At 40.3% G+C, this 23,837-nt stretch overlaps 2 protein-coding genes, 1 long non-coding RNA gene, 1 other non-coding gene and 1 pseudogene across 6 annotated transcripts in view; 1 reads left to right on the forward strand and 4 right to left on the reverse strand.

Annotated features, from left to right (window-relative positions):
- Positions 1–9,029, reverse strand: part of APH1B (aph-1 homolog B, gamma-secretase subunit) — a 77,288-nt gene extending 68,259 nt beyond the window's left edge. For both annotated transcript variants that reach the window (XM_065940918.1, XM_065940917.1), the window contains exons 1-2: positions 8,837–9,029; positions 6,134–6,304 (exon numbers count right to left, since the gene is read on the reverse strand). In XM_065940918.1, the coding sequence (XP_065796990.1) occupies positions 6,134–6,304; positions 8,837–8,949 (284 nt within the window). In that variant the 5' untranslated portion in view covers positions 8,950–9,029. The remainder of the gene's footprint in view (positions 1–6,133; positions 6,305–8,836) is intronic.
- LOC136172809 (U2 spliceosomal RNA) lies at positions 6,775–6,976 on the forward strand (annotated as a pseudogene).
- TRNAC-GCA (transfer RNA cysteine (anticodon GCA)) lies at positions 7,365–7,437 on the reverse strand. The gene has a single exon. It is a non-coding gene; the product is annotated as a tRNA-Cys (tRNA).
- Positions 9,030–14,716: 5,687 nt separating the features above from the next.
- On the reverse strand, positions 14,717–17,535 carry LOC136171845 (uncharacterized). 2 transcript variants are annotated; one of them, XR_010663924.1, is made up of 3 exons: positions 16,687–17,535; positions 15,360–15,483; positions 14,717–15,122 (listed from the first exon to the last, which is right to left on the reverse strand). It is a non-coding gene; the product is annotated as an uncharacterized lncRNA (long non-coding RNA). The 2 variants fall into 2 exon arrangements; XR_010663925.1 differs by lacking the exon at positions 16,687–17,535 and adding an exon at positions 15,949–16,662.
- A 276-nt stretch (positions 17,536–17,811) lies between these two features.
- RAB8B (RAB8B, member RAS oncogene family) overlaps positions 17,812–23,837 on the reverse strand; it is a 69,078-nt gene continuing 63,052 nt past the window's right edge. The window contains exons 7-8 of the mRNA XM_065940941.1: positions 22,815–22,865; positions 17,812–21,994 (exon numbers count right to left, since the gene is read on the reverse strand). Of these exons, the coding sequence (XP_065797013.1) occupies positions 21,902–21,994; positions 22,815–22,865 (144 nt within the window). The 3' untranslated portion in view covers positions 17,812–21,901. The remainder of the gene's footprint in view (positions 21,995–22,814; positions 22,866–23,837) is intronic.

Raw genomic sequence — 23,837 nt, forward strand, 5'->3', positions numbered from 1 at the left:
ACTCTGTGTGACCCTATGTACTGTAGCCTGCCAGGCTCCTCTGTCCAGGATTCTTCAGGCAAGAATACTGGAGTGGGTTGCCCCACTCAAGGACTGAACTCTCATCTCTTATTCTCTTGTACTGGCAGGTGATTCTTTACCACTAGCACCACCATGACTAAGCTTCAGTATCAGTTCACTCATTCAGTTGTGTCCGACTCTTTACAACCCCATGGACTGAAGCACACCAGGCCTGGAGTTTACTAAAACTCATGTCCATCGAGTCGGTGATGCCATCCAACCATCTCATCCTCTGTCGTCCCCTTCTCCTTCTGCCTTCAAGCTTTCCAAGAAGCAGGCTCTTTTCAAATGAGTCAGTTCTTTGTGCCAGGTAGCCAAAATATTGGAGTTTCAGCTTCAACATCAATTCTTCCTAAGAATATTCAGGACTGATTTCCTTTCGGATGGACTGGTTGGATCACCTTGCAGTCCAAGGAACTCTCAAGAGTCTTCTCCAACACCACAGTTCAAAAGCATCAATTCTTCTGCGCTCAGCTTTCTTTATAGTCCAACTCTCACAGCCCTACATGACTACTGGAAAAACCACAGCTTTGACTAGACGGAGCTTTGTGGACAAAGTAATGTCTCTGCTTTTTAATATGCTGTCTAGGTTGGTCATAACTTCCCTTCCAAGGAACAAGTGTCTTTTAATTTCATGGCGGCAATCACCATCTGCAGTGATTTTGGAGCCCAGAAAAACAAAGTCTGTCACTGTTTCCACTATTTCCCCATCTATTTGCCATGAAGTCATGGGACCGGATGCCATGATCTTAGCTTTCTGAATGTTGAGCTTTAAGCCAACTTTTTCACTCTCTTCTTTCTCTTTCATCAAGAGGCTCTTTAGTTCTTCTTCACTTTCTGCCATAAGGGTGGTGTCATCTGCATATCTGAGGTTATTGATATTTCTCCCGGCAATCTTGATTCCAGCTTGTGCTTCATCCAGCCCAGTATTTCTCATGATGTACTCTGCATATAAGTTAAATAAGCAGGGTCGACAGTACACTGCCTTGACGTACTCCTTTTCCTATTTGAAATCAGCCTGTCTTAGGAAGTATTTAATTCAGTATGCTATGGCATCTACCACTCTGAATTGTTCCTCTTCCCAAAGCATTGTATCTTTAATTCCACCTTCTTAGTACTTTGCTGTATTTCTGCCTGGGTTAGACTTATTGTGCCACCCTCCCTTCTACCTTCCACCCCGTAGAACCTAAATGGTACTCACTCCTCAAAGTCCAGTTAGGCAACAATTGCTCAAAAAAGCCATCTTTACCAATGACTGATAGCCATTCATCCTACCTCTCTCTACTTTTAGGTTTGCTTGTTGTTGTTGTTGTTATGGGGATCTTTCATGTGGGATTTTAAATCCCTGCCCAGGGATCGAACCTGCACACCCACACTAGAAGCCAGGTCTTAACCACTAAACCACCAGGGAAGTCCTTCTCCTTACCTCTAAGTCCTATTCACACTGATGGTCTGAACTCTCACATGGATACCTGATCACATGGTCTTCTGATTCTAAAACATTTCTTTCATATCCCCAATCAGGCTTCAGGGGAGAATAAAACGCTACCTTCAGAAAAGAAGATAAATGAATACCTGAAAGAACCACTGCTCAGTAAGAAATTATCTTCAGAGTGATCGTATCCGGGCTTCTGTTGTGGGCAATCTGCAAACTTACCATGAGCCCTGCGCCCCGCCCCACAAATGTGTCAGGACTGTGGCCAGGTCAGTTCCACTCTCCTCACTGCTACTATCCTTTGTTGGTTAGAAAGTCTGCAACAATGTTCCTGACTCAAAGGATATTTAAATTGTATTTACCATAAAATATATTTTTTAAAGCAACTAAGGAACCAAACATTTTAGAATGATTTTTCAACAAGTGCTGAAACAAAAATGAGTGAAGTTAACTTTAAGAGTAGAAAATTAGCCAAAACACAGAACTTATATTCTGGGTTATTGTGTTAACTAAATTTCAAGGTATGCATATTCATTCCAGTAAGTCTATCTCATCACATAAATATAAATATATATTTATATATATTTGCCTTATATATATATATTATTTAGTGTATTAAATAAGGCAACACAGAATTCAATCAAAATAATAATAAGCATAAAGAAAAAGATCTTTGGGATTTCCCTGGTGATCCAGTGGTTAAGTAAGACCCCACACTTCTATTACAGGGGGCACGGGTTTGATCTCTGGTCAGGGAACCAAGATCCCACATGCCACACAACAAGACCAAAAAAAAATTTTTAAAAAGCAAGGAAAGGAAACAATTTGCCATTTCAGTGCTCTCCATCTGGAAGCATCATTTGGTAGCAGAGATATGAGCCAGAATTTATGTGACTGTGATCTTCTTTCTCTGGAACAGTAACCACCTGAAATGCCCAAGTAGCCAACATAAACTCACCTATCACAAGAGTGTTTTGAAAGGCTAACGAATGCTTACAGACCTACATAATAGCAATAATCTCCATCAACAAACAGATATAATGGTATAATAGAATCAGTCAATTTTGGAGAATTTCTGTTTTATATAAATTGCTCAGTAATGAATAAAAGATCTTTGATATTTAGTATAACAAAGTTCTGCTATCACAAATATATTAAAGCTATAAACTTAAAAGTTTTGTAAACGCCCTCCTTCTATGCAGAAGGAAAGGTCTAGGGCACCAACAGTTCTCAGAGCCAATATCAGGAAGTGAAAAAGTAAAAGGCACCATCATCAGCTTCCGAGTTCCTGATGGACACAACACACAACTGATGACATGAGGGACGGTGATTTTAATTTGACCATTTTACTGAAACGGAAAATTCCTTGTTTGCATTTATTATTGTTTCTAAGAACAAAAAAGAAAAAGCTCAGTTTTTTGAAATATAAACTTTGAAAAATATATGATAAATCATACCAGCTTTCTTATTTGCTCTGATTCACTCTACATGTGTGTGTCAAGAGAGGGAAAGTACCACAGAATACGCATGTAAATACACTATTTTAGAAATTTTTAAAAACAGACTTAGGCCACTTAAAAAGTTGTAGCAATGATTATCTTACTACTTCTTCTATAAATGACTTTTTAAATTACCAAATCTTTATGGTATCAGCATTATCAGACAACTTAAACTACAAAAGCTTCACTCCAAGCCAAAAAAATTCTAGTGTATATTTTAGGCAATATGCAGGACCATAACTTGGATTTTTTTTTTTCCTTCTAATTAAGGTAGAAAAAACTATCATTTGTGGCCACATGTCAATTTCTCACAGTGCAATGCTTTGCTAGGCTGAAAGTTACAATTCATTCATTCAAGGTGAAGTACTGTTCCTAAGGCCTGAGTCATGAAATAAATTCATATTGAACTACAATGATAAGTGGGTTTCCCTGGTGGCTCTCGGTGGTGAAGAGTCTGTCTGCCAGTGCAGGAGACGCAAGTTTGATTCCTGGGTTGGGAAGATACCCTGGAGAACGAAATGGCAACGCACTCCAGTACTCTTGCCTTGAGAATTCCATGGAGAGAGAAGCCTTGAAGGCTACAGTCCATGGGGCTACAAAAGAGCTGGACACTACTGAAGTGACTAAACAACAACAAACAATAATAAATACTTTGATTCAATTCCAAATTAACTGGTGCAAGCTCTCCACATTTTAATCTTGGCACCAAATTCAGTTAGCAAAAATTTTATTGAGGCAGTACTTTAAACTTAAAAGTTCAAAATCTACCTTGGCAGTGGAGATAGTTAACATATTGATTAAACTGAAGTTCCTATATTTAATTTAGTGAAGCCTAAGAGAGCAACTTAAATGTATCTATATAAGTATTAGTCATGAGTAAAGTACATAATTCTCAAACTTGTTTCAACATGTAACTATATAATATCCAACATTTTTAAAATGTGCTAGGAAAATATTTTATCATATTCCAAAAGTTTGTTGCAGATGCATTTTGTAAAGGCAAACAAAGGCACCCGTTAATGCATATTTGTCCTATGATTTATCTGCAAATCTCCAAAGGTCCTTTTGGAGGACCAAATACGATTTCCCCAGAAGGCCAAAGAGGCTTCTCTGAATTTCCTGGCCTGAGAGCCTGCAGACTGGCAGCAATACTTCCTTCCACATGTGATCCTATGTCCTCACTGCCCTCATTAAAAAGGGAAACCTGGGGGGAATTCCCTGGCAGTCCAGTGGTTAGGACTCCGCACTTTCATTGCCAGGGCACAGGTTCAATCCTTGGTCAGGAAACTAAGATCCCACAAGCAGCACAGCAATAGCTGCCCCCCTTACCCACCCCCCCACCCCAAGAAAAAAGCAACTCATGTTGGGCTTGTCTTTTGGAACCCTGGGTTAGAGCCAATAAGCTTTGCTTTCCAGGTGGAAATCATGAAGAAACACAACAGTAGAGAAGAGCAGATACTCAGTTAGCCAATTCAGGTAACTGAGGTTGTAGAATCTCAAGTCCGAAAAGGTTATTACCAAAGCCAGGACCTGATCTGTGAAAATCTACAGAAATTAGAAAACGCAAAAACAATGTGAGCCAAGGACGGTGACGTTGGAGTAAGAAAGTCCAGTGCAATCGGAAGCTGAGTTAAGAGAGCAGCGCCCTGTCAACGGCGGGAAGGGCCCTGCTTTCTGAACCACTCTGACCACAGCGGAGCACTGCGCTGGGTCCTGGGCAAAGGTAAACCCCAGGCACTGCCAGAAAGGGGTGCGTCCACTGACATAAAAGAACAGAGAAAGGAAGAGATTTGGAAGCCACATCCGTGTCTTCTGAGGGCCAGGTGAGAAAATGAGGAATGCACAGACTTGAAAGAGATAAGATGACAACCATGGGACAGAGACTGCTTTTGCCTGAGCATGGCAGAGGTGAGAAAGAGGGCCGATCTTTATTACCTTAATATATTCTACAGGAAAAGTTAAATTTTGGAATGGCAGTTAACTGCTGCATGCCAGAAACATTCAACCATAGCTGAATGTCCATCTTGTAAGGATACTGTAATTCCCAAGGAACCTGAAATGTTATCTTTGATTTTATTTGTTGCTCTTTAGTACTTCCAGGAACTAATGGAACTTTCATTTTTAAACCTTTTCTAAGATACTCCTTGTGCTTCTAAGCAATGGCTTCCTGGTTTTCTACTAGTGGTTTAAATTGCTTCATTATTAAATTTCAGTATCTGTTATTAAAAGCATCAAGTAAAAAATACAGAAGCCTTGGCATTTTGGCAGGAACAAAGGATCAGAGGCCTATTACAAGAGATGCTATTGAGGTCCTTTCTGTCTTGGTTGCATCCTTGAAATTCATAAAGTGCTTTAATAAACTCATTTGCAGAAATGAAAAAACAGCATATTTATCCATCTATTAACTAAGCATTACTATGTAATCAAAGCCAAACTCATGACTGCCTGACGGAAAATACTGTTCCAAGTTCAAGCTGTGCTTTCAAACAGTGATTTCACGTGAGCTCCTCATGGATCCTACAGATGACCTACTTCCTGGCCTAGAAAGGGAACTCATGCCCACTTTTTTATTTTAATGTATTTTTCTATTACAGACATGAAATCAAATGACATTATCACAAAATGAACACTTGTTTCCCCCAATACAGTCAAAATTACAGCAAGCATAATTGCCATATGAATTATCTATTTTAGGTGATGTTAAAGAGAAGCACATATAAATTCTGATTTGGAACAGTTTTTGTACTTATTACTTCAGTGACTTTCTCTACCTTATTTTTCTCTATGGCACTTATCTTGTAATATATGATGTATTTTCTTGTTTATTCATTTGTTGTCTCTTTCCACTATGAGGTACCACCATGAGACTGTCTTTTAATCATGATGTATCCCCAGTACCCAGAGTAGTGCATGGCATTAAGTAACTTCTCAAGACATATTTTTTGAATGAGTGAAGGAAGGAATGAGAGCCCACAACTTAAAATACTCAATTTTCAGGCTGGAAATGTACGATCCCCTGGCTTGGAACTATGTAGGAAGACATGGACCTTCAAATACAACAACATATAAATGTTTCAAACTACTAAATGATAATTCAAAAAACACTGGGGAAAAAAAGTAAATCAAACACTTAACTTACTTTAAAAGTTTATAATATGCAAACCGGAACATTTCTTGGATAAGGACTGAGATTAACACTCCAAAAATCAGCAGATATTTCTCTCTTGGTTCATCTTTGTTATCAGTAAGAGTTGTTGTCATGAACCAAATGAGGGAAGAAAACAGCAGAGACACCAACCAGAAGAAAGCTCTGAAAATTGGAGGGAAAAAAGTTATAAGTGAACAGGATCAAAAATGATTTAAAAGCAGGAAAGTAAAAGGGACTTCCTTGGTCACCCAGTGGTCAGGACTCAGTTTCCAATTGCAGGGAGAGCAGGTTCAATTCTTGGTTGGGGAATAAGATCCCACATATTACATGGCAAAAATAATAATAATAATAAAAAAATGTACAGGTTGCCACATAACACTGAGCAGGATTCCATGTGCTATACACAGGTTCTGGTTATTCATTTTAAATATAGCAGTGTGGTTTGGGGGAGAATGGATACATCCATATGGCTGAATCCTTTGTCCTTCACCTTAATCTATCACAACATTAATTGGCTACAGCCCAAAACAAAGTAAAAAGTTAAAAATAAATAAAATGTACAGGGCCAAGAGATATTGCTTACAGCTGAAAGAACTACATATAAAATAAATAAATAAAAATAAAAAAACAACATCGCTTCTCGGCCTTTTGGCTAAGATCAAGTGTAGTATCTGTTCTTATCAGTTTAAAAATAAAAAAACAAAACCCTGCTTGAGAAGAAAGAGATTTCCTGACAGAAAACGTCCAACTGTTCTTAATCAATGTGCAGTTTCCCTGATGAAACAAACATGCAGTCCAAGAGGAATTTGAAATTTTTCGTAAAAAGTAACTTTTTTCAGTGATCCTTCTTTTTTGTAAGTACATCTGAAGACTATTTGCCAAGGGCTGTCTGGCTGGAAATTTCGTTATTTGCTAATTAAGCTTCCTAATTAAAGCCTTGTCCCTCCTTCCTATAAAAAGCCTTCCCTCCAGAGAGAACCTGACAAATGCCTGGAAGCCAAAGGTAAATGACTGCAAAGCCTCCTCCTAGCTATACCCATACCTCCCCTCTCCCCCAGGAAAACTGGGAAGGGATTACTGGAGAGGGAAAGTGAAAGTGAAGTCCCTCAGCCGTGTCCGACTCTTTGGGATCCCATGGACTGTAGCCTACCAGGTTCCTCCCTCCATGGGATTTCCCAGGCAAGAACACTGGAGTGGGTTGCCATTTCCTTCTCCAGGGGATCTTCCTGACTCAGGGATCGAACCCGGGTCTCCTGCATTGCAGGCAGGCGCTTTAACCTCTGAGCCACCAGGGAAGCCCCCAAAGCTTTGTCGACTGATGTATAAATATTTTTTTCCAGGAAAATGTCTATGTCTCTATTAACAGAACAATTGTTTAAAATCCAGATGTTGAAAGCCTGTGCTCTGATCTAGATCAGTTTCCCAGGTCTGGTTTTTACAACATTCCTGTGGAGTTTAATGATTATACAAGCTTTACAGACCTTCTGCCCAAATCTCCATTGTATTTTGTTTTGTTTTACTTGGCCGCACAGGGTCTTAGTTGTGGCCAGCAGGCGTGTGGGATCTTAGTTCCCCACGCAGGACGGAACCAGAGTCCCCTGAACTCTTAACCACCAGACCACCAGTGAAGTCCCTCTATGCGAAAGTGAAAGTGAAGTTGCTCAGTCGTGTACAACTCTTTGTGACCCCATGGACTGCAGCTCACCAGGCTCCTCAGTCCATGGAATTTTCCAGGCGAGAGTACTGGAGTGGGTTGCCATTTCCTTCTCCAGGGGATCTTCCCAACCCAGGGATTGAACCTGGGTCTCCCGCACTGCAGGCGGACGCTTTCCCGTCTAAGCCACAGGGGAAGAAATCCCTCTATATTGGTTTTTAAATGACTCTTGTGAAGCAGCACTTTCAATACAGTGTGAGAGGTGAAGAAGTTCAGAAAAGGTGGAACTCACTGGCCTGGCCTGGCCGTTTCTCCTGATGCCAAGTGAGACTCAACAGCACAGAGGGTCATGGGGAAGCTCCAGTAAGAGCTGCCAGACAGGCGAAATCTGGCATTATGATCACATTCGCCACCGGAGTTCGGTATTGACCAAGCTCCTGCAAAGAGATGTACTACAGGTGCTGCGGAGTTTTCGTAGGCTTCTACCCTTTGGCCGCATACCTGGAAAACCTGGGTCTCTTAAAATAAATTGCGTAACCCGAATCCCACCCCCTAGACATTCCTATTCAGTTGATCACGGGTAAGGGTTGGGCAGGAGTGTGTTTTAAAGCACCTGATCCCCAGGTGCTTTAAGGGCTCTTAACTAGCTTGGGATTAGAGATGCCTGTTTCAATCTGAGGAGCCCTCTCTCCAAAATAAATCAAAGATGTATATTTGAAGTTATCCACAATTGTTTACACAGTTTTAATGTATGACGAACGCCTACCCACGGACCCTAGGCAAAGACTACCGAGCCAAGCGTCAGGGTTTTCTGAGACCCACGATGTGAGCTCCTTCACGATGTGAGCTCGCTCTCTGAGGTTGCCCTCGGAGGAGGGCAAGAAGTCCCAGGGGAAGGGGTCTCAGCTCTCCCACTTCCAACCATTCTCCGCTCTAAAGCCCAACGTGATCGAGCTGTTTGGTGGGGCGCCAGGGATCGCGGGTACCCGCGGCGGGGGAGGGGAGCCCCGGGTCCGGGTTTCCCGGCGCAACCGCCTTACCCAACGATGAGAAAGATGATGCGTAACGGCTCGGTGGAGATGGTGAAGATATAGAGGGCGAGCGCAGGCCCGAAGGCAATGAAGGCGCAGCCGAAGAACACGGCCGCCGTCATGGCGACCGCAGAAGCCGGCCGAGGAGGCCTGGCCTGGACACTGGGGCGCAGAGCGCCGAACCAGCTGAGCACCAGGACGAGGGCGGGGCAGGACCAGAGACTGGAGGCGGGGCGAGAGCGGGGCGCGGCGGGGGCGGAGCGCGGCGCGTCGCAGCGGAGGGCGAGGGCGTGGTGAAGGCGGGGCGCGGCGGGGCGCGGCGGAGGGCGGGGCGGGGCGCGGCGGGGCGCGGCGGAGGGCGGGGCGGGGCGCGGCGGGGGGCGGGGCCGGGGCGGGGCGCGGCGGAGGGCGGGGCCGCGGCGGGGCGGGGCGGGGCGCGGTGGAGGGCGGGGCCGGGCGGGGCGCGGCGGGGCGCGGCGGGGCGGGGCGCGGCGGGGCGGGGCGGGGCGCGGCGGGGCGGGGCGCGGTGGAGGGCGGGGCCGGGCGGGGCGGGGCGGGGCGGGGCCGGGCGGGGCGGGGCGGGGCGCGGCGGGGCGGGGCGGGGCGGGGCGCGGCGGGGCGGGGCGGGGCGGGGCGGGGCGGGGCGCGGCTCACCAGGCTTCCGCTCTGGAGTCGTTGTTGTTGTTGTTGTTGTTTGCTTGCTCAGTCCCGGTCGACTCAGAGCTCGTAGACTGCAGCACCAGGCTTCCCTGTCCTTCACCATCTCCTGGAGTTTGCTCAAATTCTTGTCCATTGAGTCGATCATGCCATCCAACTATCTCATCCTCTGTGGCCCCTTCTCCTCTTACCTTCAATCTTTCCCAGCATCAGGGTCTTTTCCAGGGAGCTGGCTCTTAGCATCAGGTGGCCAAAGTATTGGAACTTCAACTTCAGCATCAGTCCTTCCAATGAATATTCAGGATTGATTTCCTTTAGAGTTGACTGGTTTGATCTCCTTACAGTCCAAGGGACTCTCCAGAGTCTTCTCCAATAACACAGTTTGAAAACATCAGTTCTTTGGTGCTCAGCCTTCTTTATGGTCCAGCTCTCAGATCCAAACATGACAACTGGAAAAACCATAGCTTCGACTATGTGGCCCTTTGTCAGCAAAGTAATGTTTCTGCTTTTTAATGCGCTGTCTAGGTTCTTCACAGCTTTTCTTCTAAGGAGCAAGCATCTTTTCATTTCATGGTTGCAGTCACTTGCAGTGATTTTGCAGCCCAAGAAAAGTCTGTTACTGTTTCTATTGTTTCCCCATCTATTTGCCATGAAGTGATGGTACCGGATGCCATGATCTTAGTTTTCTGAATGTTGAGTTTTAAGCCAGATTTTTCACTCTCCTCTTTCACCTCCACCAAGAGGCTCTTTAGTTCCTCTTTGCTTTCTGCCATAAGGATGGTGTCATCTGCATATCTGAGGTTATTGATATTTCTCCCAGCAATTTTGATTCCAGCTTATGCTTCATCCAGCCCGGCATTTTGCATGCTATACACTGCATATAAGTTAAATAAGCAGGGTGACAACATAGAGCCTTGACATACTCCTCTCCCAATTTGAAACCGCTCCATTGTTCCATGTCCAGTTCTAACATGTCTCAAGGTGTAGTAGCTTCTGATCCAGAGGCAGAGATCGCTGGAGATTTTAGAGTTGGAGCCAAAGCACTCAGTCCCCTGCTGCCACCAATCGTATACATTAGGCTGGCCAAGGATGCCAGCCGTGAGATGCCTAAGAGGAGGGGAGGTCCCCAACCCCCTTTGGATCCAGGACAGGGGAAGATTCCAGATCAACTGAAGAAGAACACACAGGACATAGGCAGGATTCCATTTCTAAACAAAGGAGTCTTTTTTTTAAAGGACATCATGCCATTTGTTGACTGTACAAAACTATAGCTGGGGTGGCTGTGACGACCCAGGTGATAACTCTTAGACTATAAAAGCCCCATCTCGGGGTTGTTTTGGTGAGCTAGTTTTATTTGTACCCCACTCCTGCCAAGTCTTAAAAAAATTGTTTTGAAGGCATTCTTTGATCACCCCATAGTAACAGGAACATCTCCCTATTCAGTTTTTACTTGTTTGTATCTCCCATTAACACATAAAATTTTGGAGGGCAGGGTTTTTATTTTGTTCTTTCTTGGTTGCACAACAGCAGTGGCTCAGATGGTAAAGAATTTGCCTGCAATTCAGGAGACCTGCATTGTATCCCAGGGTTTGGAAGATCCCCTAGAGAAGCAAATGACTACCCACTCCAGTATTCTTGCCTTCAGACCAGAAGAGGGTGCTCACTAAATACCTGTTCAATGGATGAAATAATTTTAAAAGTGGAATTCACAAACATTTGCATTTTATATTAATCAAACAGTTTCTGAGTGTTTTACAAATTAAAACCAGAAGGTTAATTTCACTGATCATTCACATCTAATAAGATTTATCTCCATGTCTAACAGTCTGGTCTTAAGTGGCTCAATCTTGTTTGACTCTTTGTGACTCCATAGACTGGATAGAACCCACCAGACTCTTTTGTCCCTGGAATTCTTCAGGTAAGAATATTGGAGTGGGGTTACCATACCCTTCTCCAGGGGATCTTCCCAATCCCGTGATTGGACCCGGGTCTACTGTCTGAGCCACATTTAATGGGAATAATAATATTTAACATATTATGGGTTTTTGAGGACTGTGCCTGCTTGGTAAGTGCTATATAAGTGTTAGCCATTTCTACTTATTCTTTATCATGAATAAAGCTCTTGTGAATCAACACTGAAAAGACAAAAATTGGGACCTGACTGAAGATGTTTTGTGGCTCATTTCTTTATGGTAAAATGTCATCTTTGTTCATTTAAAATAGGCATATATATTTTACTTTTACTCCACAGAATTTTTCTCCATTTTGAAATGTCTTTTCCAGTATCTATTAAAACTCAGGTTGAGACAATAGTTGAAATTGATAAAGTGATTCACCATTAGATAGATTCCTTTGGTTCTATCCTGAATCAGATTTGTCAAATGTATTTACATTACTTCAGCTTCATGCAGAAATGCCTTCATAGAAGCATATCATACTCATGTCCTTGGTGTGAAATTAAGCTTTTTTTAATACAAGAAACTATAAGCAGATACAATAGAAGATCCCCTGAGAAAGAGAAACAGGCATGGCTTTATTGACATAAGAAAAGCCGTTTTTTGCCTAAGCTATTTTGTCATCTAAGCCTGGACACAATGCTTGTCGTTGAACTGGTCTTAGTAATTAATAATTAAAAATTAGTAATTAATAATAAAAATAAAAAATATTTATTTTTATTTATTTGGCTGTGTTGGGTCTTAGTTGTGGCATGTGAACTCTAGTTCCCTTGCCAGCGACTGAACCTGGGCCCCCTGCATTGGGAGCACACTCTTAGCCACTGGACCACCAGGATGTCCCAGTACTTAATAATCTTAAGGGAACAAAAGAATGCAGAACTGTTATCAGGCAAGATAAGCAACAATAGAAAAGATAAAACATCAGCAATAAAGACCCCCGGTTCTGTTTCAATGGTAAAGATTAGCCTGGAACCTCAACCACCAGATCAACTGGAACCTGAGGGATGAGGCATTTGACCTTTCCCGACCTTCATGACTTCAATCAACTAAAGCTTGGACTATTGTCAACCTCTGTCTCAATTCTACGCTTTATTCCCCTCTGCTCAAGCCCCTTCATGAATATGCATGTACAGTTACCTTGAAATTTCCCCCATTTTGCTGTCTGTACACTGCTTTGAGAAAGATCCCCGGTGTTCTCCATACTTGCTGCGAGTAATAAATACTTCCTTCTCCTGATCGTTGGCTTCCTTGTGTTTTTTTGCATTGACATCCACCAGGAGGTGAACCCAGTTTTTCATGTAGCAAAATGGCTATCTACATTTTTTCTTGCAAATTTCACAAAACTATTTCAGTATCATTATTCGGTATCTCTAATTTACTTTTTTAAGTTCAGGGCTAGGAAAAAAGTTTTGTTTTGCCTGACAAACGCATATGCTAAGCCTGAGAGCTAACTTATCATATTCAGGCTTTATCTTAATTTCCAGGAAGCTTGGAGCTAAATCTAATAGTCGATTATAGCAACTATTCTTTTTTGTTTTAATTATAATTACTGCCATGACTTCAGAATATGCTTATTCTTTTATCCCTATTTTGATTTGATTACCTCGATTTTAACCAAGATCTGTGTCTCCATTAAAGCTGCCTCAAATACTTTGGAAGTAGGCAACTCAACATAGAGAGCTATAAGTTGGGGGAATTTGTACTTATGATATCTTGACTATATCTCAGTTCAATTTTAGTCTTCAAGTCTAGTTTAAAAATGGGGAGGCAATGTAAAACCTATAATTAAGATTAGGTTTTCATCATTGGGGAAATGATGTTTTAACAATCAGTTATCCACTCTCCAAAAAAACATACCTAGACCTTACAAAGAAATATGAGACAATTATATTTAGCAGCTCTAATTATGAAATAAATGGCAACCCACTCCAGTATTCTTGCCTGGAGAATCCCATGGACAGAGGAGCCTGGCGGGCTACAGTCCATGTGGTCACAAGATTCGGACACGACTTAGCAACTAAACAACTACCACCAGTGTAAAATGTAATGAATCTGCCCCCCATCTACGAAGACATCTTTTTAAATTTATTTTTAATTGATGGATAATTGCTTTACAATGTTGTATTGGCTTCTGCCATATAACATGAATTAGCCATATGTGTGTGTGTATATATATGTGTGTGTGTGTGTGTGTATATCTCCTTCCTGTTAAACCTCCCTCCTACCCCCACCCCCAACATTAAGACATCCTTAACTGATATGCCTGTTGGAATAGAAATTAACAAGAACAAACCATCAAAATCACCAATAAGATAATCTTCAGCATTCATGGTTATTTACTAAAAACACTTATTTCAAGCTTTCTCTGAATTACATTTATATAATGCATTGCTGTTTAAAAAGCACTTTACACTGATTTTAGCAATTCTGTTTAAAGTGAGGACTGAGAAGCTAAGCAGCAGTGCTATTGACTTCTCAAGTTTTTATGAACTTACTATGAGCTTTCTCCAGAGACTCGAAAACATACTAAGTGATGTTGGGAGTTAAGTCTCTAAAAGATACCTGGGGGAAGGAGGCTGACACATGCTATGGATACGAATACAAACTGCTGGGTGTGCACCTGGAGGAGTGGGAGTGTAAAAAAGTAATACCACATTTTAGCAATTTATCCAGTAATGCTTGGACATACCTACTAGTAATTCATAATATACTAATGAATTCACTTGAACTTTATTTTCTGACAGTGCTGATAGATTATACTCAATCATTTACTTATTCATTCAAAATGCATGTTGCATGGCTATGACGTATCAGGCACAATGCTAGGCTCTGTGAGTTACACCAGTGAAACAGCTGTGAATCCTGTCTTCACCGAGCTTACGGTCTAGTGAAGACAGGCAAGTGAAAATCACTCAGTTGTGTCCAACTCTTTGTGACCCCAGGGACTATACAGTCCATGGAATTCTCCAGGCCAGAATACTGGAATGGGCAGCCTTTCCCTTCTCCAGGGGATCTTCCCGACACAGGAATCGAACCAGGGTCTTCTGCATTGCAGGTGGATTCTTTACCAAGACAGGCAAGGAGAGGATTATGAGGATATAAGAAAGGGGTAAGTGAATCCATGTAACTCAGATTGGACTCAAACCCAGTCAAAACCCATGGACTTTTAACTGAGAGCACACACTTGTTTTCAGGACTTAATGAAACTCAGGTTTTGGATGTTCCATTGCAGAAAGAATTCAGTGAAAGACAAAGTGATAAGTAAAAAGTGGATTTATTTAGAGAGAAACATACTCCACAGTGTGTTGGCCATCTCAGTAGGTGAAAGTGGCCTTGAAATACGGCATGGTTATTTTTTATGGGCTGAGTAATTTCATAGGCTGAGTGGGAGGAGTATTCCAACTATTTTGGGGGAAGGGGTGGGGATTTCCAGGAACTGGGCTGCAGCCCACCTCTTGGCCTTTGACGGTTGGTCTCAGAACTATCCTGGTGCTGCTGGATATATCATTTAGCTTGCTGAAGTGTTACGATGAGCATATAATGAGGCTCAAGGTCGAGTGGAAGTCAACTCATCTGCCATCTTGGACCTATTTGTTTCTTCATCCACCATCTTGGACATCAGTTGATGTCATGTCCTCGGGCTATGACATTCTTTCAAAGGTTGTACTCTGCCCTCTTCTCTCCTGTTTCAGAAGGAGAGCCAATCCAAATTTGTGAGGTATTGCTAAAGAAGATGACACCCATTCATTCAGGACTCAGCTTTGGTTAGTAAAGCTAGAAGTAGGAGAGACATAGAAAGACAAGAGAAAAGACTCCAAAGTGAAAGAAAGCAGGGCATTTCTGAGGACAGAAAGTAGATCAGGATGTCCTCGGAGTGTGAGGAGAGAAGAGACAAAAAAGGACAGCAGGTTAGAGTTCACCTGAAGTTCCAGGCTTATCCAAGGGAGTGGCAGGCTCTGATCTCCTTTGCAGATAACGGGAAATGGGATTCCCGATAAGAAGTTCTTGGCATCTGCAGGTATGAATCAGAGAAACAGCAGGAGTCTGGAGAAAAGCAGACAAATTCAAAAGAGATTTAGGAATTGTGCAAAGCAAAAGTTAGTTACTGATGAGCTCCATGGAGTGAGGGAGAGGGAAAAATCAAGGATGATGGTTTCTGCAAAGACATAGATATATATATACATATACATACATATATATACAAATTAATTAATTTTACTTCTGTTGACTGAAAAAAAAAAAGGCAAAACCTAAAAGTTGAGAATTTTTTATTCAGCCGACTGGCTGAGGACTTAAGCCCATAAGACAGCCTCTCAGACATTTCTGAGTTACTGATCCAAAGAGGGAAGGAAGGAGCCAGATATATAGGAATTTTTGAAAAAGCAAAAACCTGGTAGTCAGAACATCAAAAAGATTACTGTTCATGTTAATGAATTTAGCACTTTTCTACAGGTGGGAAGATACAAGAGTCTGGGCTCACTGAAATAATTTCTTAGGTATGCACCTTACCTATCTAGATCTAGGGTCAGCGTCCTGCTTTTCTTCATCTTGAATCCCCTCTAGGTGTTGTTTTGCAGGGTGTGTGTGGTGGGGGTGGGGTGGATGCAGGGGCTCATGAGCCACAATATCCTGTTTGCTGACATGGCCATTGATGTATTTCATATATACTTGCTGTGGGAGTATACTCATGTATCCCTGTAACTAATATTAGAAAACTTAAAATTTTGTGAATAGGAAACATTGAAGAGAGGGGAAGAGAGGATTTACTCAATTTACTGATATACAAACAGCATTCTGGGTGATGGGTGATTTGTCTTATTAAAAGATCCTTCTGTAAAGGTTAAAATAGTGTAAGATATTTAACAAAGACTAAAATAAAGATGAGGGCCAGATAATGAAGCTTCTCTTTTTATTGCTAAACTTACGGAGGCTCTGATGAATTTACTTCCAACTTTCTAAAAAAATATTTATTATTTATTTTTGATTTCTGTTGTGGCATCTGGGCTCCAGAGCATGTGGGCCACCAATGGGGCATGTGCAGGCTTAGTAGTTGAGGCCCTTGTGGGAGCATGTGGGATCTTAGTTTCCTGACCAGGCAATGAACCCGAGTCCCCTGCATTGGAAGGAAGATTCCACTGGACCACCAGGGAAGTCCCACTTCACTTTTAATCTTTCTTCAAATTAAAAAGTAAATGGAAAAAAAAAAAAGTAAATGGAGAACCAAACAACTCCTAATTTATACTTAACTTTATTCAGTGACGGTTGATTTTGATGACTGCTGAAATTCACTCATTTTTCCCCCAACATTTCTTAAACACCTACTATTTGCCAGGTCCTTTGTCTGATACTGTGAATACAAAAGCCAAACACTTAGTTCCCAGCCTACAAGAGCTGAGTCTAGTGGGGAAGGAAAGTAAACAGATGATTCCAATCCAGTGCCGTGAGCGACACTTTGGGCAGGCATAGGAGAGGGTTCCTAATCAAGAATGGGGTTGTTGCTGAAGTCTTCCCACCAAACCCTAACTGAACATTGAAAGATAAGAAGTCAGTCAGGCAAGGGGTGAGGAGTCAGCAGAAGGAGCAGCCTAAGGAAAGAAATGACAAAGCATGTTGTTTGGAGATGCAAGTACTGAAGAGGTTCAAAAGATATGTGTGAGTTCAAATGTGACAAAATCAAAGGCTGGAGAGAAAGAGGTGGAGGTAGCAAAGGACTTTGCCAGGCTAAAGGGTTTAAATGTGGCAGTGATAGATTTAAAAACCATTCAGCACTGTGAAAACTGGACAGGAGGAAAATAAAATTAGAGACTAGAAGACTGGTTAGAAGAGGTTACAGAAATCTAGGCAAAGGATAAGGAGGTCTGAACAAAGAGAAACTAACATGACATTGTAAACCAACTATAAATCATCAAAACTGCTGTAAAATATAAATAAAATTTCCCTCTCCCAAAAAACCAAACAAAAAAGAACTCTAAGTCAGATGTGAAAGCGAAAGTGAAGTCTCTCAATCATGTCTGACTCTTTGGGATCCCATGGACTGCAGCCTCCCAGGTTCCTCTGTCCATGGGATTTTCCAGGCAAGAGTACCGGAGTGGGTTGCCATTTCCTTCTCCAGGGGAATCTTCCCGACTCAGGGATTGAACCTAGGTCTCCTGCATTGCAAGAGATGTAAAGTTTGATGTAAAGTCAGATGTAAAGTTTGCTAAAATATCTCAGGTCTACCATGGTTTATGACACATACCTAGCAAATTAGAAAAGACTTTTTTAAACGTGCATTTCAGAGAGACACGAGTATTTTCATTATGTAGTTTTTATTTTAGACGAACATTGTAAAAAAAAGTTCATCTGGAATAAAATCCATTTTTTCTTAAAAAAAAAAAAAAAACCCAAAACACAGCATCATTATCAGTACACAGTTAATGAGTTGGCTTAAACAAGATTAACAACATGACAGGTTCACTTTATCTGCCGGTTTTTCACATTAAGCCGTTGGAGCAAAGGTAAAGTATGCTGAAACATAGACAGGAGGATAACTCTATGGAAAAAACAGGTATTTCCCACTGGCGACATGATTTTAGTCAAAAACTTTAAGGTATTTTGCTTTAAAGGAACAGTGTCAGCTGCAAATAAACAAAATAAGACCCATCTGTAAGGCCATAGGAATGAATTATAATTAAATTCACATTTTAAAAAAAGGTAAGAAATGAAACAAGTTCTATTAGTTCTTGGCAATAAGAAATGCAACTGCATATGGCACAAGCATTTTAAAAAATGAAGTAAAATTTGAAAATATGCCTATAACAATTGCTTGCTAATTTCTATTTCTGCAAATTTCACTTACATTTTTTTCATAGTGATCATAACATTAATTTTATTAGTCTGAAAAAAGACCATTTCTACTGTAAAATTGTGCTAGTACTTGAAATTTTATTAGCATATCCTGTCCATCTACATCTCTACAGGACAAGGAATTTTTTAGACATTCCCCCACCCCCTTCTTTGGATGTAACAAGATGGAAAAAGGAATGTCCTTTCTGTTAAAAGAAAAAATCTAAAACATCTGACATGAGAAACGAGTGCTTAAAATCTGAGATAAGTAAACCAACATAACAAAACGCTGTTTTAAAATTTTAAGCTTAGAAACTCGTCTTTTGAGATTAATAACTAAGTTTATAAAGAAATCAAAGTTATAAACAAGCAAAAAAAGTCTGCTTACATGTATCACTTACTGCTCACAAGAAAAACTCAGTAAGCCTTAATACAGATTCTCAGCATTCAGAACCTGTAAAATGGAGTTATAATCTCTTATTTAGAAATTTCTGCAAACATTTATCTATATTGCACAGCTAAATTTATTAATGGAGACAGGAAGATTATACTTTTTTTTCTGCGCTATTGGATAAGACATGTGTGTTCTATCCTAAACTACCTCCTACCTTTTTCAATGATGCTTTAGTTCAAAACAAAACATAGAGTCTAAATTGTGCTGGATACTTAAAGACTGGCTCACTGTTTTTCTACTAGGTATTAGAATACTAGTTAGCTAAATGAGGTATAATTAAAAAATAGTCCTTCAAAGTAAAGAGTATAGTCTTCTGAAAATCTGTAACAAAGACTGCACAAAATGTTCATGTGAAGAGTAAGAAAGCCTGCAGCACCCCTAACTGATGCACAGGTGGATTATTTTCCCATCATCTGTCTGAAGAAAAATGTAGCTAAAATAAGTTCCCAGTGAAACATTTCACAATTAACTGACCTACATGCTACTTAGTTACAGCACATTTGCATTGTCTGATAACCCTCAGACTCTAATTTGAAAAGGTTGAGCCCAATCATTGTCAAAAATCAGCACACTGATAATAAAATGCAGCCACTGAACGACTAACAATGCTGCAAAAAATCTTCATGTATCCTGACCCATAAGACCACAAAAATGCTCACACAAAACTAGATTTCTTCAGTTTCAGCAGGGAAAAGACAATTATCTGTCACTAAATTCATCTACAAATAGAAAAAATAATGCACTATATGTACATTATTAAGCAAAGTGGAATATTTATTGGGGCAGTGTTACCATGCAGAAAGTGAATTTCCTATGGTCTTAGCTCAAATTATATACAATTTAGCAAAGCTAAATGTAAGAAAATAGCAAGGATAATTTATTTCTATATAACAGAGTATATACCCCAGTTTGCTGCTACTTCAAAGAACACTTTTGGACTCAACTTTTATAGGCTCTTTCAAAGGGAAGTTCATGGAGACTAGTTATTAACCCATATTCGACAGAAGAGAAAAGGAAAAAACAAAACAAACAAAAGCAAAGCATTCTGTTAAAAATAAAAAAAGGTTAACCACAGAATATGTCAGTTTTGGTTTGCAGACAACCCCTGAGATATAAACCAAAGTGTTAAGACACCAAAGAGTCCGAGGTAAATTACTAAGAGGGTTACATTCATAGGTGGTGTCATAGCACTTGCCTTTTAGAAATTACCTTGTTACCATCCAGAAAGCTTAACTGCTGGGATCTTTTCCTGAAAATTAGTGAATACAAGATGTTTCTAAGAAATTTTTTCCTTCATTTCAGAAATATATGAATATCTAATTTTAAGATGGTAGACTTACAGTCCACCTGTGATCAAGGAACTACTGATTTTACTGGTACACCAATAGGTGCTTTTAAGCCTATAAGTTAAGTACAAGAAAAAAAGTCAAGGAGACTGAAATTTGTGGATATTAAGTTTACAGAACCCATCAAAACTAGCTCTGGTATATATTTCCTGCCACTAAATTGTGCCTAACTTTTCAAACAAGTAGTGAAGACTGACTGGTCCAAGTATTCCAGTGATACATCTTAATTTGAAGCAGAATTCTCTGCAGTAACAAGCAATCCATTTCCACTTTCATCTTCCAGTCTTAACCATCAAGCATGATGGGAACCTTTGTGAAACAAAACTGGCTTAACAGGAAGTATAATTATTAATCCCTAATCACCTCTTTATTACTCCCTCTTTGTTATGACACTGAAGGCTGGAATAATATAATGAATTTGGCACCTAAGTTAATACTAAATACTTTCTTTTTCTCTTTATGTGACAGTTTCATCTACAAAAGGCATTACCAGTACCAGTGTATGATGAGAAAGGCAGCTAAGCTTTTGGTTGGCTTTTGTCCAAATGGCTGGACCAAGTTCTATAACAGTGAACCTGAACAGATGGATCTGGGTTCTACACATTTAATAATAGCTGTTGTAAAACTGAAACCATGCTCTTATTTTCTCTAACGAAAAGGTGAGACTTTTCCTAGAGGATGCACTAGGACTAATTACTCTTAATAATAATAATAATAATAAAAGTCCAATTAAAAAAAATCATTTTCACCATTACCAACAATTATCTCTGTGAAATTACATCCACAAGTTAACCTCTCTCCCTATGGGTAAGCTTTCTGTGAACTGAGACCAAATCTAACTCTTCAGACAGGGATTATGGTAAGAACTGGGCATTACTACTAAACCAGTAAACTAAGAGTGAATCTGGGAAAAGATATATGACATATGTTGATGTGACAAAACATCAATTAGATGCTGAAATAAAACCCTAAACTAACTCTCTGCCTACGTAAAATTCCAGCTCAAGAAGTTTACATGTAGAAATAGACAGCAGTGTTCAAATATGTTTTAGGTGAGTGATTACAATAGGTCAAACGTAGGAAAGAAGAGAGAACACAAATCTCAAGAAAAGTGACATTAAGATGATTTCCAAATGCAGCTTCAATAGAGTAGGCAGAAGTAATCAATTGAAAAAAATTATTTATTCAGCTACTCAGACTCTCCGGCAAAAAAGTTGGGAATGAAGAAAACTCTAAACAATTTGAAGAAATAAACTGCGGCCTTTGATGGGAATTTTTAGGAATTTCTAAGATAAACTTTTATCAAAATTTAATGACTCTTTTATTTAAGAAAACCAGAGCCCTTAAATAAATGCTATCAATGCAGTAACATTTGGCCATATGAACCAGACCAAATGTCCTAAAATTTTAGTATATTAACCTCTGCTTTAAATGTTCTACTCTTTTTTTTAAAAACATTCCCAAAAGCAAATCTGTCAGAAGTGTGCAGATATGAATCTCAGATTGTGCTGTAACAATGAAAGGCTAACACTGATGTGCAAAGTGAAAAAGAAAAAGATAGCAGCTTCTGCAACACACAATAAAACAGAGGAAAAACAAGTTAAGTCCGGCACATGTCTCCACTTCATGGCTTCCACGTTTGAAGAGTGAAGCCTGTTATCCTGATGGGCCATAAGGCTGGAATCCACTGCACACTCAGTGTGCAGAATCTAGGTATAGGTTCAGCGGTGCTCTCAGTAGCAGCCAGGTGGGATGGTTCTGAGGCTGGGTGACCTGTGCTTTCAGAGAAGCAGGAGAGGGTCCTCAAGATGTGCTGCAGTCTCTCAGAAAAAGTTCATCAAAGTAGCGAACAACGGAAGAAACTGGTCTTCTTTGATCGGTTTTCTGTTATTTTCACTGGTCCACCTGCCCCTGATGAATTGCTGTCGTTCTGAAAAACAGAAGATGAAGTTACCAAGGAGATAAAAGTTTCATGGTTTGAGCCCAATTATCTAAAAAATAAAAATATCTAACCATGCCCATAAATTTGTACTCAGTAGTCTAATTAGGAAGGGATCTAGTTAAGCTCTTACGATTTCTATTTCTTTGGAAACAGTGGGTTAAAAAGGGAAAAATATTTTAAGGCGAGCGCCTAATATATTAACAACATTTTAGCGCCTAATATATTAACAACATTTTAGTTAGGAAGTTCCTATTTTCAGTTCAAAGAAATTATAACCACAAGCATGTAAAGTATCAAGGGTAATGATGGAAACGATGTTAAGATACTGGTACCGGCAATCCTGTTAGAGCCAAGAAGAGCTGGTAACATAAGGTATACAATTACAGGCAAGATTAAGGGTAAACCAAACTTTTCAGGTTGTCCTAATGAGTCATCACTGAGATTGTTTCAAATTGAAGCAACTTCAAAATCACTTCAGCAAAAGCAACTTCAGCAACTTCAAAATCACAGTTATATACAGAAACAGAATATTTAACTTGTGCCATTATTACTTTAATTATTCTGAACAGAATTCAATCAAAGACCACTTATGGAGCCAGAGGAAAGAACTAAAACAGCTGCAGTTCAGAAATAAAAAAAATCGGAGGAAACAAATAAGAATCAAAGTTTAACTGGGTTGAAAAGGTAAGACAGGGAAAAAAATAACTTAATGTGAACATATGCCTTCTCTTTAATTAAATAAACTACATAAATAAGAAAACAAATTTAAACACGGCATAAGGAAAATAAAATTGTATATTATACAAACCATTTTTCTGTTGAGTTTTGTCATTATATCTCGTGCAAGTGTAAAAAATGCCTAAAAGGTAAACCAAAAGATTTCATTATTATGTTTGCCTTTTAAAATAGAAATGTAGATTTATTTCATTATAAAACAAAAATATATTACTTTAATGTTTTTAATTGAGAAAAAGAACATAATTGCAATCAGTAGACACATGACTACTGTAACTTATTTTTCAATTTTATCATAAAGGTTTTCCAAAATAATCAAACTGTCATTCATCAAATATTTTCTGCACATAACATCTGGCACTGGGACTCCCCTGGTGGTCCAGTGGTTAAAATACGCCCCGCAATGCAGGGGACACAGGTTCGTTCCCTGGATGGGGAACTAAGATCCCACATGCCACGGAGCAACTAAGCCTGAGCGCTGCAACTGCTGAAGCCTGCATGCTTTAGAGCTCATGCGCCACAACTAGGGAGTCTGTGCACTGCAACAAAAGACCTGCATGATACAATGAAGATCCCACATGATGCAGCTAAGACTCAATGCAGCCAAATAAGTAAAATATTTTAAAAAAAAACAAAAACCCCCCACAAACATCTGGCACAAGTTCCTAATATGACACTTGTTGAGTTATGCAAACACCAAGATCACTTGCGAGGCAGAGGCTCTACAGAACTTGTGTGTCCCCAAAGTGGGGGCACAGTTCCTGGTATAGGAGATGATGAATATCTGCTTAATAACTGAAGGAATAATTCTCCCTGGTGGCTCAGACAGTAAAGAATCTGCCTGCAATGCAGGAGACTCAGGTTTGATCCCTGGGTCAGAAAAATCCCCTGGAGAAGGAAATGGCAACCCACTCAAGTATTCTTGCCTGGAGAATTCCATGGACAGGGGAGCCTAGCAGGCTACAGTGTATGGAGTCGCAGAGTCAGACAGAACTGACTAACACTTTCATTTCACTTTCACAGCTCTGAAATCTATTTTCATAAAAATTTTTACCCTTTATTCCCAACTTCCTCTCTTTCAAATCACTTTCACTCT

This window comes from Muntiacus reevesi, chromosome 7 (assembly GCF_963930625.1).
Source record: "Muntiacus reevesi chromosome 7, mMunRee1.1, whole genome shotgun sequence".
NCBI lineage: Eukaryota > Metazoa > Chordata > Mammalia > Artiodactyla > Cervidae > Muntiacus > Muntiacus reevesi.